Here is a 14071-nt window from a genome sequence, read left to right on the forward strand (position 1 = left end):
TGAAATGCAAAGTGCTCGAGCAAGTCCTGGTAAAATGAAAAATACTTGAAAAGTTGTCCTTTTCGAGCAAACCGGTCTCAAATTGAGGATGGCGCAGCCATTTTGAAGCATTCGTTCATCTTTTGAAATTCGGGCACCCGCGCCTCGCCAAAGAAGTTTTTGAGGACAACAGAGTTTCCAACTAAAAGCGGAATATGAAATGCAAAGTGCTCGAGCAAGTCCTGGTAAAATGAAAAATACTTGAAAAGTTGTCCTTTTCGAGCAAACCGGTCTCAAATTGAGGATGGCGCAGCCATTTTGAAGCATTCGTTCATCTTTTGAAATTCGGGCACCCGCGCCTCGCCAAAGAAGTTTTTGAGGACAACAGAGTTTCCAACTAAAAGCGGAATATGAAATGCAAAGTGCTCGAGCAAGTCCTGGTAAAATGAAAAATACTTGAAAAGTTGTCCTTTTCGAGCAAACCGGTCTCAAATTGAGGATGGCGCAGCCATTTTGAAGCATTCGTTCATCTTTTGAAATTCGGGCACCCGCGCCTCGCCAAAGACGTTTTTGAGGACAACAGAGTTTCCAACTAAAAGCGGAATATGAAATGCAAAGTGCTCGAGCAAGTCCTGGTAAAATGAAAAATACTTGAAAAGTTGTCCTTTTCGAGCAAACCGGTCTCAAATTGAGGATGGCGCAGCCATTTTGAAGCATTCGTTCATCTTTTGAAATTCGGGCACCCGCGCCTCGCCAAAGACGTTTTTGAGGACAACAGAGTTTCCAACTAAAAGCGGAATATGAAATGCAAAGTGCTCGAGCAAGTCCTGGTAAAATGAAAAATACTTGAAAAGTTGTCCTTTTCGAGCAAACCGGTCTCAAATTGAGGATGGCGCAGCCATTTTGAAGCATTCGTTCATCTTTTGAAATTCGGGCACCCGCGCCTCGCCAAAGAAGTTTTTGAGGACAACAGAGTTTCCAACTAAAAGCGGAATATGAAATGCAAAGCGCTCGAGCAAGTCGTGGTACAATGAAAAATACTTGAAAAGGTGTCCTTTTTGAGCAAACCGGTCTCAAATTGGGGATGGCGCAGCCATTTTGAAGCATTCGTTCATCTTTTGAAATTCGGCCACCCGCGCCTCGCCAAAGATGTTTTTGAGGGCAACAGAGTTTCCAACTAAAAGCGGAATATAGAACGCAACGCCCTCGAGCACGTCCTGGTACAATGTCAAATACTTGAAAAGTAGTCCTTTTTGAGAAAACCTGTCTCAAAGGGGTGTATCTCGAAACAACCCATTCTTATTTGAACCCTTCTCATTTGAACCCATTCGCAAAACGCCCTTCTCGTTTTAACCTTTCGCGTTTCGACCCTTTCTTATTTATACCCGTCTCATTTGAACCCATTCTCATTTGAACCCTTCTCGTCTGAACCCATTCGCAAAACGCCCTTCGCATTTTAACCTTTCGCGTTTCAACCCTTTCTCATTTGAACCCGTTGTCATTTGAACACCGTAGTGAGGTATAGAGAAAGGAAAAACAGTTAAGGATGAAGGTTGAAGATGAAGCGAAGCGGCACCATCTCTTGCATAGCACATGAAACAATTTCCCTTATGCCTGCGTGCCACCCCGAGTCTGTTGACGTAGCTACGTGGTCACATGGTGACGTGGTTTCAAAAGTGCTAGCGCAGATTCGGCACTTCATTTCTCTTCTGTCGCTGTATGTCGTAAGATGTCGTCGTGTGGAGCGGATGGATCATTGTGCTAGTCGTGTGTTATTGCTTGTAATGGCCCATTCGGGTGTTCATTTTCCCTGAAAAAAAGTTTTCCCATATCTTCGGTAAGGGCGTTCACGTGGTCAAAGGCTGGCGGGTGCAAGCTTTTCGGGTTGCGCTTCTCAGGCGTGTACCGGCTATTTACCAGCAGAAGTTTTCCCGAGCTCCAAGAGCTCGGCCAGCTTGTCTGCCAGTCTGTATCCAGTATCGTCACATCCGGATCGGGATAGGGAACCAAACGAAACAATGCTCGCTGAGGCGGCAAATAGCGGGTTCGAGTGGAAAATGAAGCCATCGAACAGGCACCTTTTTGTGCTCTGTGACAAGATAGCGAAAACAACGAAGAGAAATATAATTTATGCTTCAAAGAAAGTCAACATTTTTGGAAGAATTTATCCAGCATGAGCAAGGTACGTTTGCTCTCAGACACGGGCTGCATCATACATCACTTTATTTTACAACTATGTAATAACAAGTTATTACACCGCTGAAAAAGAAGTATGCAGAGTGATGCAGTTTGAAGCTTCAACACGCATTACAATTTCAAGGAGGGTGGGTGCAATGAGAAGACTGAGGATTCCAATAAAGGTACCAGAGAGTTTTAGTAGATCATTCCGAAACCCCCAATAGCCCCGATAACGATACTATGCATGCGCAAGGGAGGCGGTGGCGCAGTATCGGGTATCGTTATCGGAGTCATTGGAACGATCTACAAAAACTCTCTACTAACAGTAAACAGAATATGGAAAGCGACGCTGGCAAGCCTCCGTGGCAACAGTTAATCGAAAATCCAAAAGAAGTTTATTGAAATTTGACGCGCGTGCGGGCAGCACCACACTGATTTATACATCTGCCCCTTCATTGATTTTATATTTTAATATTCTGTCAGCTGTACGGACTGTGGTAATGCCAATATTTTGAAAAGTTTTGTGTAGCCGCTTCTGTTTACACACATCTCAAAGAGTCGTAGTTTATGTTGTTGGCGTATGCAGCATGCTCATGGTACCATAGAATGATCGAAGAAGTTAACAGAGCTCACTCGCGACCCAGTCAAATAAAAACGCCAGTTCATTGTGCTTTGCATTCGGGTGGAGAGGGTCGCGTGATGCGCCGCTGGCGCGTTTTTGGTCGCCGGTGCCACAGGCGAGGGCTCAAAGGCAATTAATTACCCGAATTCGCCGTAAATACCGCAGAAAGATTGCGAGATAATGATGTTGGATTAATTTGGGTTCGAAATGAGAGGTTAAAATAAGAAAAGTCTTTCTGACAATGCTCAAAACCAGAAAGTATGTTTTGAGAAAATTTGAAATGAGAAAGGTTAAAATGAGAAAAGTCGTTTTGCGAAGGGTCCAAACCCGAAAGTTTGTTTTGAGAACGGTTTAAACGAGAAAGGGAGAAACGCGAAAGTTGTTTTGCGCTGGGTTGAAATGAGAAGGTAAAAACGAGAAGGTAGAAATGCGAAAGGGTTCAAATGAGAACCACCCAGAATAACAATGTCAGAAATATGTGAAATACAAAATATAACCAAAGTAAGCACTGACAACGTTGACAATCAGTGCTCCATCAATGTTGCTTTTTGTTATTCCTTTGAAGTCCCCATCTGCAGTCACAAACTTACAAATAGACAGAGTAGGCAGCTGCCTAGGGCAGCAGAGTTTGGTGTAAAGGGGGGGGGGGGAGGCGGGAAATTTTGGAGAGGGACTTTAGGCAAGTATGTGATTCATATAGTATATGAAACTCCAAATATTCGAAGGAACACGAGGCTCGGAAAATACCAGAGAACGGAGACACTGACTAGTGACGAGTAGAAGATACGGATAGGACTAGACTTCAAGAACATTGTGACTTCATCCTGGATGATTTGTGGTTGTGTTCTTCTTCCCGCCTGTAGGGCAATGAGCTGTCAAACGATCCTCATGCTTGAAGCGCGTCAAAACTTACCTGCTTACAATCAAGTCTGAACATCTGCACTTGACATTGTTTGACGGCATCAAAAGCCGTTGTAACTTTGACCTCATAATAGGTATTACGGAACTGGCTATTGGTAACCCCCTCCAAAGATTACCTAGAGCCGGAGTGACAAAATATGTGCGTATGTGTTCATATTACCATAGGAGGAGGGAGGAGGCGGCACTTTTAAGTACTGGCAGGGGCGGCAAGATGCTAAGCGTGTCTCTCTTTATCTGAAAATATGAGACAACTAGCCTAAATGGTGCTTCTGGTCTAGCAGTTAGCAAATTTTTCAGAAACCATAATAAGCTTTGTGTTGTTCAATTTATGCGAACCCTTTTCAGGTCAGGGACAGTGACACCCATGGAAATCAGGCGCCACGCTACTTCCACAAATTAATTGTGGGAGGCTATATCTGTAGAAACTGCCCCTTTACACATGAGTACAGCAAAATTTACTACTAAAAAAAGGTAAGAGTGAAATACATAACGGTAAAGATGAGTCTCTACAAAGTAGATTATTCACTTGTCGACCAGGAAACTTGTCAAAGGATGGTGTTGCTTATGATGCCCTACCAGCATTTTCAAACACTGCCTAGGAGCACTCAGACTTGTCGCAAGCACATAGGTGATGAAAATGATCTTAGTGCCGCTCTTATCACTGCATGCGAGGCGCCTGTCCGGCTAGGACAGCTGGGAAAACACGCCAATGCCTTACCAACTCCAGATCCACAGGGAGTTCTCCTTCGACCAGTTTAAGCACCATGTCATGGAGAACTGCTGTGGCCACAATGCCGGAATGTGTTCAGCCCTCGGGCTGAACTTCAAGTCAGGAAAACAGCATTTCTGTACACCCTTCTACCCTCCATGGGGTGGAGTTGTCTATGTGCTTCTTCTCTCATACAGATAGCATCTAAGCATACTAAATAAGAGTGCATTGGTGAAGGGATGTTGAAGAAAACCTTAAGGCATATGCTGTGGTCACAGCATGCAGCTGTTCAAGGGGTTCTGAAACCACCAGCATGAAGATGCAAATATCAGCCCTGTCTTACCTACTTTTGGCAATTGACTCTAGTGCCGCAACTAGTGTGATGATGTCGTGTGAACTAGCGAAGCCTTCCTCTACCAGAAAAAGACCACTTTCCTGACACCTGATTGCTTCAACATCTGACTTAAAAACAATGCTGCCATTCATTGACCCTGGCACCGTGCCAGAAATCTGTGTATGAACAGCTGGTGGCCCAACATTTTCTGCACAATGATAAAAGTAGCCCCCCCCCCCCCCCCCCCCCATAACGCAAATGAGCTTAACATATTTTATTATTGGCGACTACATAGGAATGTGTTTGCAATCAACCACACAAAATACACATTGAAATGTCTTAATAGTAATGGAACTAGGTATATTTTGCCTTGGTGAAGGGAACAACAGTAGCTATCTATACATCAAAGCAATACCACCGGTAAATCCCTTGATCGTGCACACTGACAATTTATGAGCACCCAGAGGTCGCCCAGAACTGTTTTTGGTTTCATTCCTGCTGATAGAAAACAAACAGAAGCTTGTTCGCAAAATGATAACAGTTAGATATGGAGTTCACTAAGGGTAAGGCTGTTATCATATAGCTGAACAAATAGACGGCGGCGGTCTTTGAAGTACTAAAACTCCCACTAGTTCATCACATCTTGTCGACGATAACGATCATCTCTTCGCACCACCCGCCGCAGCCGGCCTCGTTACAGTGATGAACGAATCTTGCATCGTAGTCGTTATGATTTGTCGTCGCCACAAAGGAAACATGTAAGCAAAGTGTCTCTACAAGGCCCGATTACCAGATTTCCGAAACTAAGATTCTACTCTCGAGACAAGGAAACTTCACTGAAGATTTCTCCAAAGCTCTAAAAACGAAACGAATTGCTTTTTTTCATTGTTTTATTATTTAAACGAGTCGTTTGCCATAGTGCGATAGAAAAGACAGAAGTGTCGAACTTCAGCTGATCGCCGAGATCATAAAGTGCCGCTATTCAACGCATCGATCCGAATGAAGGATACTCGTTGAAAGTAAAGATAAACACGATTCTCAATAGCAATACGTTAAAGATATGCGAAAATAAATACAGACGAGAACGCACGTTGACAGGAAAAAGCTAACGGGCAGAGTGACGTGAAAGCCACAGTTGCGTACCTTCCAAAGTTAGGGCTAACACGCACTCGAGTGGAGAGCTAACGTAAAAACAGTGGTTGATAAACACTTCACGTGATAACATTACATCCTTGTCATTATCGAAAGTCATTTTGTCGAGACTTTCACGATGTTGTAGCCTAAAACACTTTCTACAACCACTTTATTCCTCCGCGTCGGCGTCGACCGTCGCAAATTCTTCATGTTTTAAATCATGATTTAAAAAAAAATACATAAAAAGCAAAGCACCCAATGTTGGGTACTTACGTTATGCGTGGCTTAGTAAAAGGTTTAGCCATAAACGATTTTGTTGCAACAGAACAAAACCGAAACTCAGCTTAGGTTTCTGGCTCAGCTCAGATTTGCGTTACGCCGTTGTTGGTGCAACGAGCCCCCCTAGTAAAAAATCTTATATGTATAAGAAATGTATTTGTCCAATAAACGCATACGATCAAATAGATCATATAGAACCTTATTCGAACATATGAGAAGAATATAAGATTCTGTAAGAAGTAATAAGAAACTTCTTATCAGTTTCTTATAACTGCTTATATAGTCATATATGTTCTTATAAGGTTCTTCTATCCTCTTATATAATCGTATTTGATCATATACGTTTATTGGACAAAAATGTATTATATATAGAAGATTTTTCACTGGGGCCTAACCGGACAAAACGGTGGAAGTAAGGCGCTCGGCGAACCCCCTGCCCTTTATCAGTCAACTGTCTCTCTGCATGGCGGGAGCGTAATCAAGGGGTGAAAAATCTACTGATGACCATTCCAAGGATCACGTAGGCAGGTGGCCTCCATCGCCCTAGCAGCTTAGCGGTGAACGGAGTATATCAGCATGGGAAGGAACACGTTGACTGTGATCGTTTTCGTCTCTGGAGTAAAATGTCCCTAATTAGAAAAATATCCCGAGACTAGGGTAAAAGCAAAACAAAACAACAGCACCTTTGACAAAAAGAAAGAGTCCCATAATATAATATAGAAATACTTACAAAGTTTCGTTTATTTTGACATGGCTAAAAGCACGGAATACATTTTAGTGCTTAAAACACAAGGACAAAGACGAGAATCGGACACCACAGTGCGCTACTAAGAACTGATTTTATTACATGAAACGTAACTTATATACCATACGTGTTTCTCATATCGCCCCATCACTAGCCAATCCGATGCCATGCCGCGTCATTGAAGAAGGTACGTTCCTTGTCATGTAGATCAATTGAGGTCACGCTGACGCATGCTGCCCCACCCTTGTTAATCTCATCTGCCTCGACTATCTCCCTCACAGTTTTTTTCCCTGTGCCTCGCCCGAACCTTGCACTAAGAAAACAACGGAACACACTTTTAGCTTTGACGATATAAGTGGCGTTTCATGTAATAAAATCGGTTGTTAGTAGCGCATTGTGGTGTCTGATTCTCGTATTTGTGTCCTTGTGTTTTGAGCGCTAAAATGTATTCCAAGTTCCAAAACCAACTAGCCCAAACATCTACTCTACTAAAAGCACGGTACTGCATTGTTTCACTGCGTTTTAATCCGGTGTTGAAGTTGCAATGGTAACTGACAAGCAGTCACGGATATCTGAATGTATCTTGGCATGCAGTTCTGATCTTTACTCACCGCAAGATGTCTCGTCGGAAAAGTCTGGACAGTCCACTACGCCGTCGCACACCCTCACAGTCTTTCCCCTTGCCTTCAGCTCGTTGGCGCACCCTAGGATAGGATTGGACCGGAAGCAAAGTGGTTGACATCCCGTTTCATTGGGACCGACCTCTGTAGGTGCGTATTCACTGGAAGCCACAGCTGAACTCGATCACTGCGCATGCTCGGAACCTCGGAACGGACTTTATTTATCGCCTACTAATCCCGATGGCGTGAAATGCGTGTGGCGGAAGCGTTGATACACCGCATTCACGCTCTCAACAGCAAGAGGGTTAGCGATGGCGGCCAGAAAATACCACCTATTGAGCAGACAGTTCTACGGCATTCAATTTTATTTGATTAAACGTCGGAGTGAGTTAATTTCAGCAAAAGGACGTTGCCAGAGAAATAGGCAGCATTTCCAAATGGACTAACACAAACAAGACTGCATAATAATGACAAACTCTTTTCTTCGTCACTGTAAAAAAAAAACAAATTGGCTAAAATGTTACGAAAATTTCAAAGGCACCCGCAAACGTAAGCATCGCTTGCTGCTGCCCTTACAATAATTGTTTTTCGCTCCTATGTTGTAGCCCTAAATGCTGGTGCACATGTGCGAAAAACCGTAGGAAATTGGCACAAAAATCGCTTTATGAAAAAAACAACAACAAAAAAAAACGCTTCACGTTATTTTCGAAAAACCAGTGTATTTAGTGCATGTAACTTCCAAATGTGGCCTCGGTAAAATATCGGGTATCTCAAAGAGCGGCCAGGCTCTTGAAATCGACCGCAAAATTCAGTTTCTTAACCTATCGTGCTTCGATTTAGTGCAGCGTTGCCCAGAGATGGTGCACTTTTTCTGTGACATTTTCAAAGAGCGAACTTACCGGAGGAAAAAGTAAAGAAAGAAAAAGGCTTAACTTCTATGGAAACCCAGCCAAGCCACCGGTCTTTAATCAATAGGGCGCCCTATTGTTTGAAGACCGGTGACTTCGCTGGGTTTCCATAGCAGTGAAGCCTTTTTCTTTCTTTACTTATTCCTTATGTAAGTGCGCTCTTTGTAAATTTTACAAAAAAAAGTGCACCCCCTGTGGGCAACGCTGCAGAAAATCGTATCGCGATAGGTGAAGAAACTGAATTTTGCGGTCGATTTCAAGAGCCTGGCCGCTCCTTGAGACATCCTGTATATATTGGGAATTTCTGCATCTCAAATACCCTCTTCTGGTCGAATTTGGAAGAATGGTCTGAACCTATTCTTTTAAGTTCCAATTTTCGGTTCTTTTTTGGATTGATTTTCATGCATGTGTTTTCGCGCGATACTGGGTGCGAATTTTCTTTTTTTGTAAAAATGCTTGTGGAACGTGGCATGGACATAGTCATCATTATTATAAGCGCTAATCATGACTATGATGATAATAATGACTTACATATGCTATGTCCCACATACGTCCTAAAAAACAGCACCGTGTGAAGCGGTTTTTAACGGGATTGGAGGCCTTTCTAATATGCTAGTTTTGCTGCACTCAACTCACCTGGTTTGTTGCGGCAGCTGCCGTTGCCGTCGTATTGCGGATAGTTACTGCAGTCGATTTTTCCACTCAATGACTTCGGCAGTAGCTTTCTGCACGCGGACCAAAATTCTGTAAAAGAACCACGTGAAGCACTAGCTATCAGTGGCTGTCTACTACACATTGCTTCTTTACCTTCGCATTTTTCAAAGTATATACACTCTAACGTTTTCTTACTGAAAATGTAAGTCACGCACGAAAGGCCTTTGAATAGATCTGGTATCTGATATTTGGTGCTCAGTTTTCATTGCACAAATATGAAACAAAATTGCGCATATTTTCAGTTACGTCGACTGTGTTGCTGGGCTATAGTTCGACTTGGATAAAGCTAAAAACCTTAACGTGATCGTTTTTCAGGTGATACATGGCATTTCAGACGATAAATGACAATTATAAGGCATTTACAAAAAACATGGACACATAACTCAACTTATTAGAACGTTTTAAGACCAAATACAAAGAAAGTACTTTGAACCCTTTATTAATACGAAATACGGAGAGCCAACAGAAGATATGATGTGCCAAATACATTCAATGATTTGCCCGAAGAGATGCGTAAGATAAAATCTTCTAGAACCCTTATAATTACGAAAAACAAAGTTAATAATGAAAAAGGGGAAACAACCTACAGGAAAAAGTTAACTTAAGGGAACTTTAATAAACTGTATTTCTCAGCGGATGAAACACAGCGCCGATGGAGTTAGATTTGGTTCCACCAAATCTTTAGTATACGCAGGAATAGGTGCCACCCGTTTTCATGCTTTGGTCGCTACAAACAATGGCAACAATGTGAAACACTACTAAACTAATGTGTTTTTCTTTGAACAAAAACATTAGCAACATACTATTTTCGTTGAACATCCAACATTTTTTCTCATTAGATTACTTTTTCCCTTTATGCGGGCGTCCCACGCACACACCATCTTGGGTTTTGCGGGAATTAAGGTGTAAAATGTAAAAAAAAAAGTACCAAATTGTATTACTTGTATTGTATGTTCAGTGGAGCTTCGGCACTGTGCATTCGCAGTTATCTAGGAAGCTTTTTTGCATCATTTAACTCTCTGCAAAAGCATTCCCGGAATGCATTCTTTCCTTTTCTTAATTTTTATTTCTCTTTTCTATTACATTTTTTTTTCTCTTTTTCTTCCTTTTCTTGTCAAGTATGCGTTGTTATGCTTAAGGCGATGGCCTGCATAAAACCATCAGCAGTTTTCCCCTCTCGTTTTGGCGCAGCGAATGCGATATAAAAGCGCTTTCTCCATAGAGAAATATAGTACTAAGAAAGAGTGGCCACTCAAGCCGTGGCCCAGGAGTTAGGGACTCTACTGGCCGTTAGTAGGGGCAACAGTGCCACTTATACTGAACATTTCTCAGACATATAATATTAATAAATAACTTTGTTGCATAGAGTAAACTTTTAAAATTATTACGAACTTCGAAAACTTTCAAAAACTACTTCAAAGGCTGTGGCTATGGCTGCGGCGCAACGGTTGGCTTCGGAATCGTGGACTCGATGGAGGGCGGATACTTGGGCTGCTTGGTCTGTGTCTCTTGCCTCGTTGTGTGGGTTGCGTTGGTTCCGCGGCTTGTTGTCTCGTGCGGGTTTCTAGTCATTCTTCCATTGCGGCCATGGTATACTGTATGCGTAAGAAGTATGGTGACTGTAGTTTTTTTTTGTTGACGGACATTTGCATTCGGTCACTGAATTTAGAAGCCACTGGGCCAGATTGTTCTTCTTTTGTTGCTGTATTAGTCACATGGTCATATGTGCAAGCGTCTTTCATGGAACTTGGACGGTAATTTCTTTAAATGCCCTCCATCATATTGCATTTGCCGCTGTAAGTCTCGCTGTAATACAGTACTTTGTTTCCAAGTGTTGCACTGTTGACGCGTTATTCATAAATTTTGCATGTGTATTCTTTTTTGTGAAATATATGAATAGCATGCATCACTCCTTGTCTTCAGAGTTGATGTTTATTGCGCTTCTCATAGTTACAAAAATAAACACTTTTGAAGCACAAATGTGAAAATATCCTTTTCGGTTTGCGGTTAGTTTGACTTATATGTAGCGCTGGATGACTTTTTTTCTGCAGTGCAATTAAGGTATACTTATAAAACAATTATATTTTAAACAAAAACCATGCTAGTTACAATAACACTGATTCGTTAAACTGGAGGGCGCATGCTACTGCCCGATTCAAAAATACCGCCAGAATTCGCCTTGAGTCTATTTATTCATCTGGCCATCGGTTACTGCGTGCATCCATCCATTCAACACTCAACTAGGGACAATACTGGCCGCTGGGTGCGCTCGCTGACACTGAATTGGGCCGCTGGGGCCTTTGGAAGTGTCCGCTCTTTACGTAGTACTATATTTCCCTAAGCTATCTCTCTCAACCACACCAGAATGAGCCCCGGCCCTCCCCTTGGAGCATGCAAAACTAGATCAAAGGATTTTAATTTCCCTTTATTGAGCGTTAAAGAGGGTTCAATCTAAAAAAAATTCAGATACCTCATATGAGTGGGGAACCAAAAGGGCCGTTCGTGTTACCAGCTTCTGCCGCTAGCCGCGCTTAGCGGCACCCCTTCCGAGTCAGTTTGCCGATAGGCGTCGTCTGCTAAAGTTTTAGCGGCATGTTCTGATTTTCCCCCAATTCCCCAAGCGCTTCAAAGTCATTCCTCGTTTTTTATCTGGTGTCTGATTTGAAGGAACAGTGCGCGACCATAAATTATGTTTTATTCTAGAGAAAACGGCAGCGGAGACTCTTGCAATGCTTCAGACAGCTTAAAAAGAAGATACTATGAAGAAATCGCAGGTCTACGAGCAGTTTTCTACCTTCAAGGCCGGTGATTTATTGATCGAAAATACACCTCGATCAGGCCAACCCTCAACCGCCTCAACTAATGAAAACATCTATAAAATTCGTACATTGTTCACTCCGAGTATGTTTCTCCTAGTGAAACACTTAATCAATTTTTTTACTAGGTAGGTTTAAGACGCTTGCGCCACTCAGTTAGGCGGAAACGCCCCGATTTGTGGGAAAGGGGGGAGTGGCGGTTCCATCACCACAATGTCGCAACACAGACTGCCCTGTCAGTGCAACAATATTTAACAAAAATGGCAAAACATCGTTTTTCCACCCGCTCTATATTTACCAGACCTTGACCCAGGTGAATGTTTTTTTTTTCGCCCGTATGAAAAACGTTTAGAAAAAGAAACGTGTTGTGAATGTGAAGGTCCTTCAAATCAGATATTTCAAAAAACGAGAAATGATTTTAAAGCACTTGGGGAAAATATTCACGGCATGTAGCAAGAACATTATCACATGACGCCGGTCGGCAAACTGATTCGGAAGGGACAGAGCTGTATATGGGGAGAGTTTGGCCAGTTCGGGTGATCTCGTCGCCGTAACGCCTCCCTCCCGAATGAGCCAGTCAACCCGCGGCGCAGAGCGAGAGGCGTGAACGCATGCGCGTGACCTCCCGGCTGCTTCCAGCTGAGCGGGGAGGGCCGCCATTTCGATTCATTCGCCCGGCGGAATTCATAGCTGAATGCATGGGATCGACATCAAAATTCCGGTTTTCTCTTCTTATTTGGCAGGCTTTGGCAACAAAATGATATAGTGTTATTCCTCGGTGGCTTAAAGAGCTAACGAATAAAGTTTCCCTATGTTTGAAAGCAAACTTTTATTCAGGCGAAAAAGAAATAAGCCCGCAGCAGACAACGCGTAGCCTCAACAGTGCTCGGCGCGCCGACAGCGCTGCGTCAAAATGTCGGTCGTCTCCTCTTTGCTCCCTTCTTTCTCTCTCGCTTCTTCGGCGCTTTCCTCCCTTCACTTTTCTCCTCTACACCCAATGCCCAGACTCACCCAATATACGGCTCTAGGAAGGGATACCGCTAAGCGCTGCTAGCGGTGGAAGCTGGTACTACAAACGGCCCACCCTCCAGAAATTCATTCCGGTTACTTTTGGGTACCCCCTCCTATAACCTCCCTCCCTCTTCATCTGGTGTGCAGGCGCGCATTTCATTCTTTGGCTAAGAGGAAACAAAAATCGTTCTCATGGAGTTTTCTAGGACACATAGCTTCACACTCCACCACTGAAAGTATTCAACGTCTACATTTTTAGCGGCACGTGGAAAACAAACGAAATCGGCACTCAAGCATTCCGCTTACCTCTATGTGACACGCATTGCATAGGCAAGCATTAAAGTTTCCTGCACCAGACACCACAACTCGCGAACGTGAGTGTTACTATATATACTACGGCTCTAAAATGCGGAAGAATAAAAGATTATGAGCTGAGCACTAGAAGCACGACCACAGTATTTTTCGTACCATGTAGTCCGCGGACTAGACGAGTTTAAAAGTTAAACTTTTACGCGGTGCGGACTATATCTACAGGTGCGGACCTGTACAAGGATTTTCTTTTTCGAGATATTATGACAATACGAGTTTCGGGTATAACATAATATGCTAATCATTATTTTTGTATGATGCTAGCTTCTTACTGGGGCTAACAAAGCATGCATTTCTGGAGGTGTACTGTGCATGAGATGTTTTACGTGCCGCCTACCCTTGGCACAAGCAATACACTAAGAGTATATATAAAAGTATTTTTTAAGGGGAATTTATTCGCGGTGTATTTTCCGCTTTTTCCTCGTAGATGGCGCAGATCTTCTTTTCCGGAAGGGTTGCTTGCAGGTCGGGCTCTCAGGGTGGGTTCGGGCCAGGGGCTTTTCGCTGCCGATCTAAGCGAGCTAGATTGCGTTCGCCCGCCGTCCGCCGCTACCGGCCGGAGGCAGCGGCCGGCGCGGAGCACGAGCTTAGGCAAAGAACTGGCTCTGATTTGCCTCTCAAGTTGAAAACAGGTTCGAAGTATTCACACATATTTTGTGGACAGCCTATTTACCCATGGTGCTGTGCGTTGGTTGTGCACTCAGGCTCTCAGCGTTTGCAAGTGTGTCATTT

General features: G+C 43.3%; 1 protein-coding gene across 1 annotated transcript in view; it reads right to left on the bottom strand.

Moving 5' to 3' along the window:
* Positions 1 to 14071, bottom strand: part of LOC8028413 (atrial natriuretic peptide-converting enzyme) — an 82461-nt gene that overhangs the window by 44439 nt on the left and 23951 nt on the right. Inside the window, exons 7-8 of the mRNA XM_040218232.2 lie at positions 9066 to 9173; positions 7513 to 7605 (exon numbers count right to left, since the gene is read on the bottom strand). Coding sequence (XP_040074166.2) covers positions 7513 to 7605; positions 9066 to 9173 — 201 coding nt within the window. The remainder of the gene's footprint in view (positions 1 to 7512; positions 7606 to 9065; positions 9174 to 14071) is intronic.

This window comes from Ixodes scapularis, unplaced genomic scaffold (assembly GCF_016920785.2).
Source record: "Ixodes scapularis isolate PalLabHiFi unplaced genomic scaffold, ASM1692078v2 PGA_scaffold9__187_contigs__length_104089568, whole genome shotgun sequence".
NCBI lineage: Eukaryota > Metazoa > Arthropoda > Arachnida > Ixodida > Ixodidae > Ixodes > Ixodes scapularis.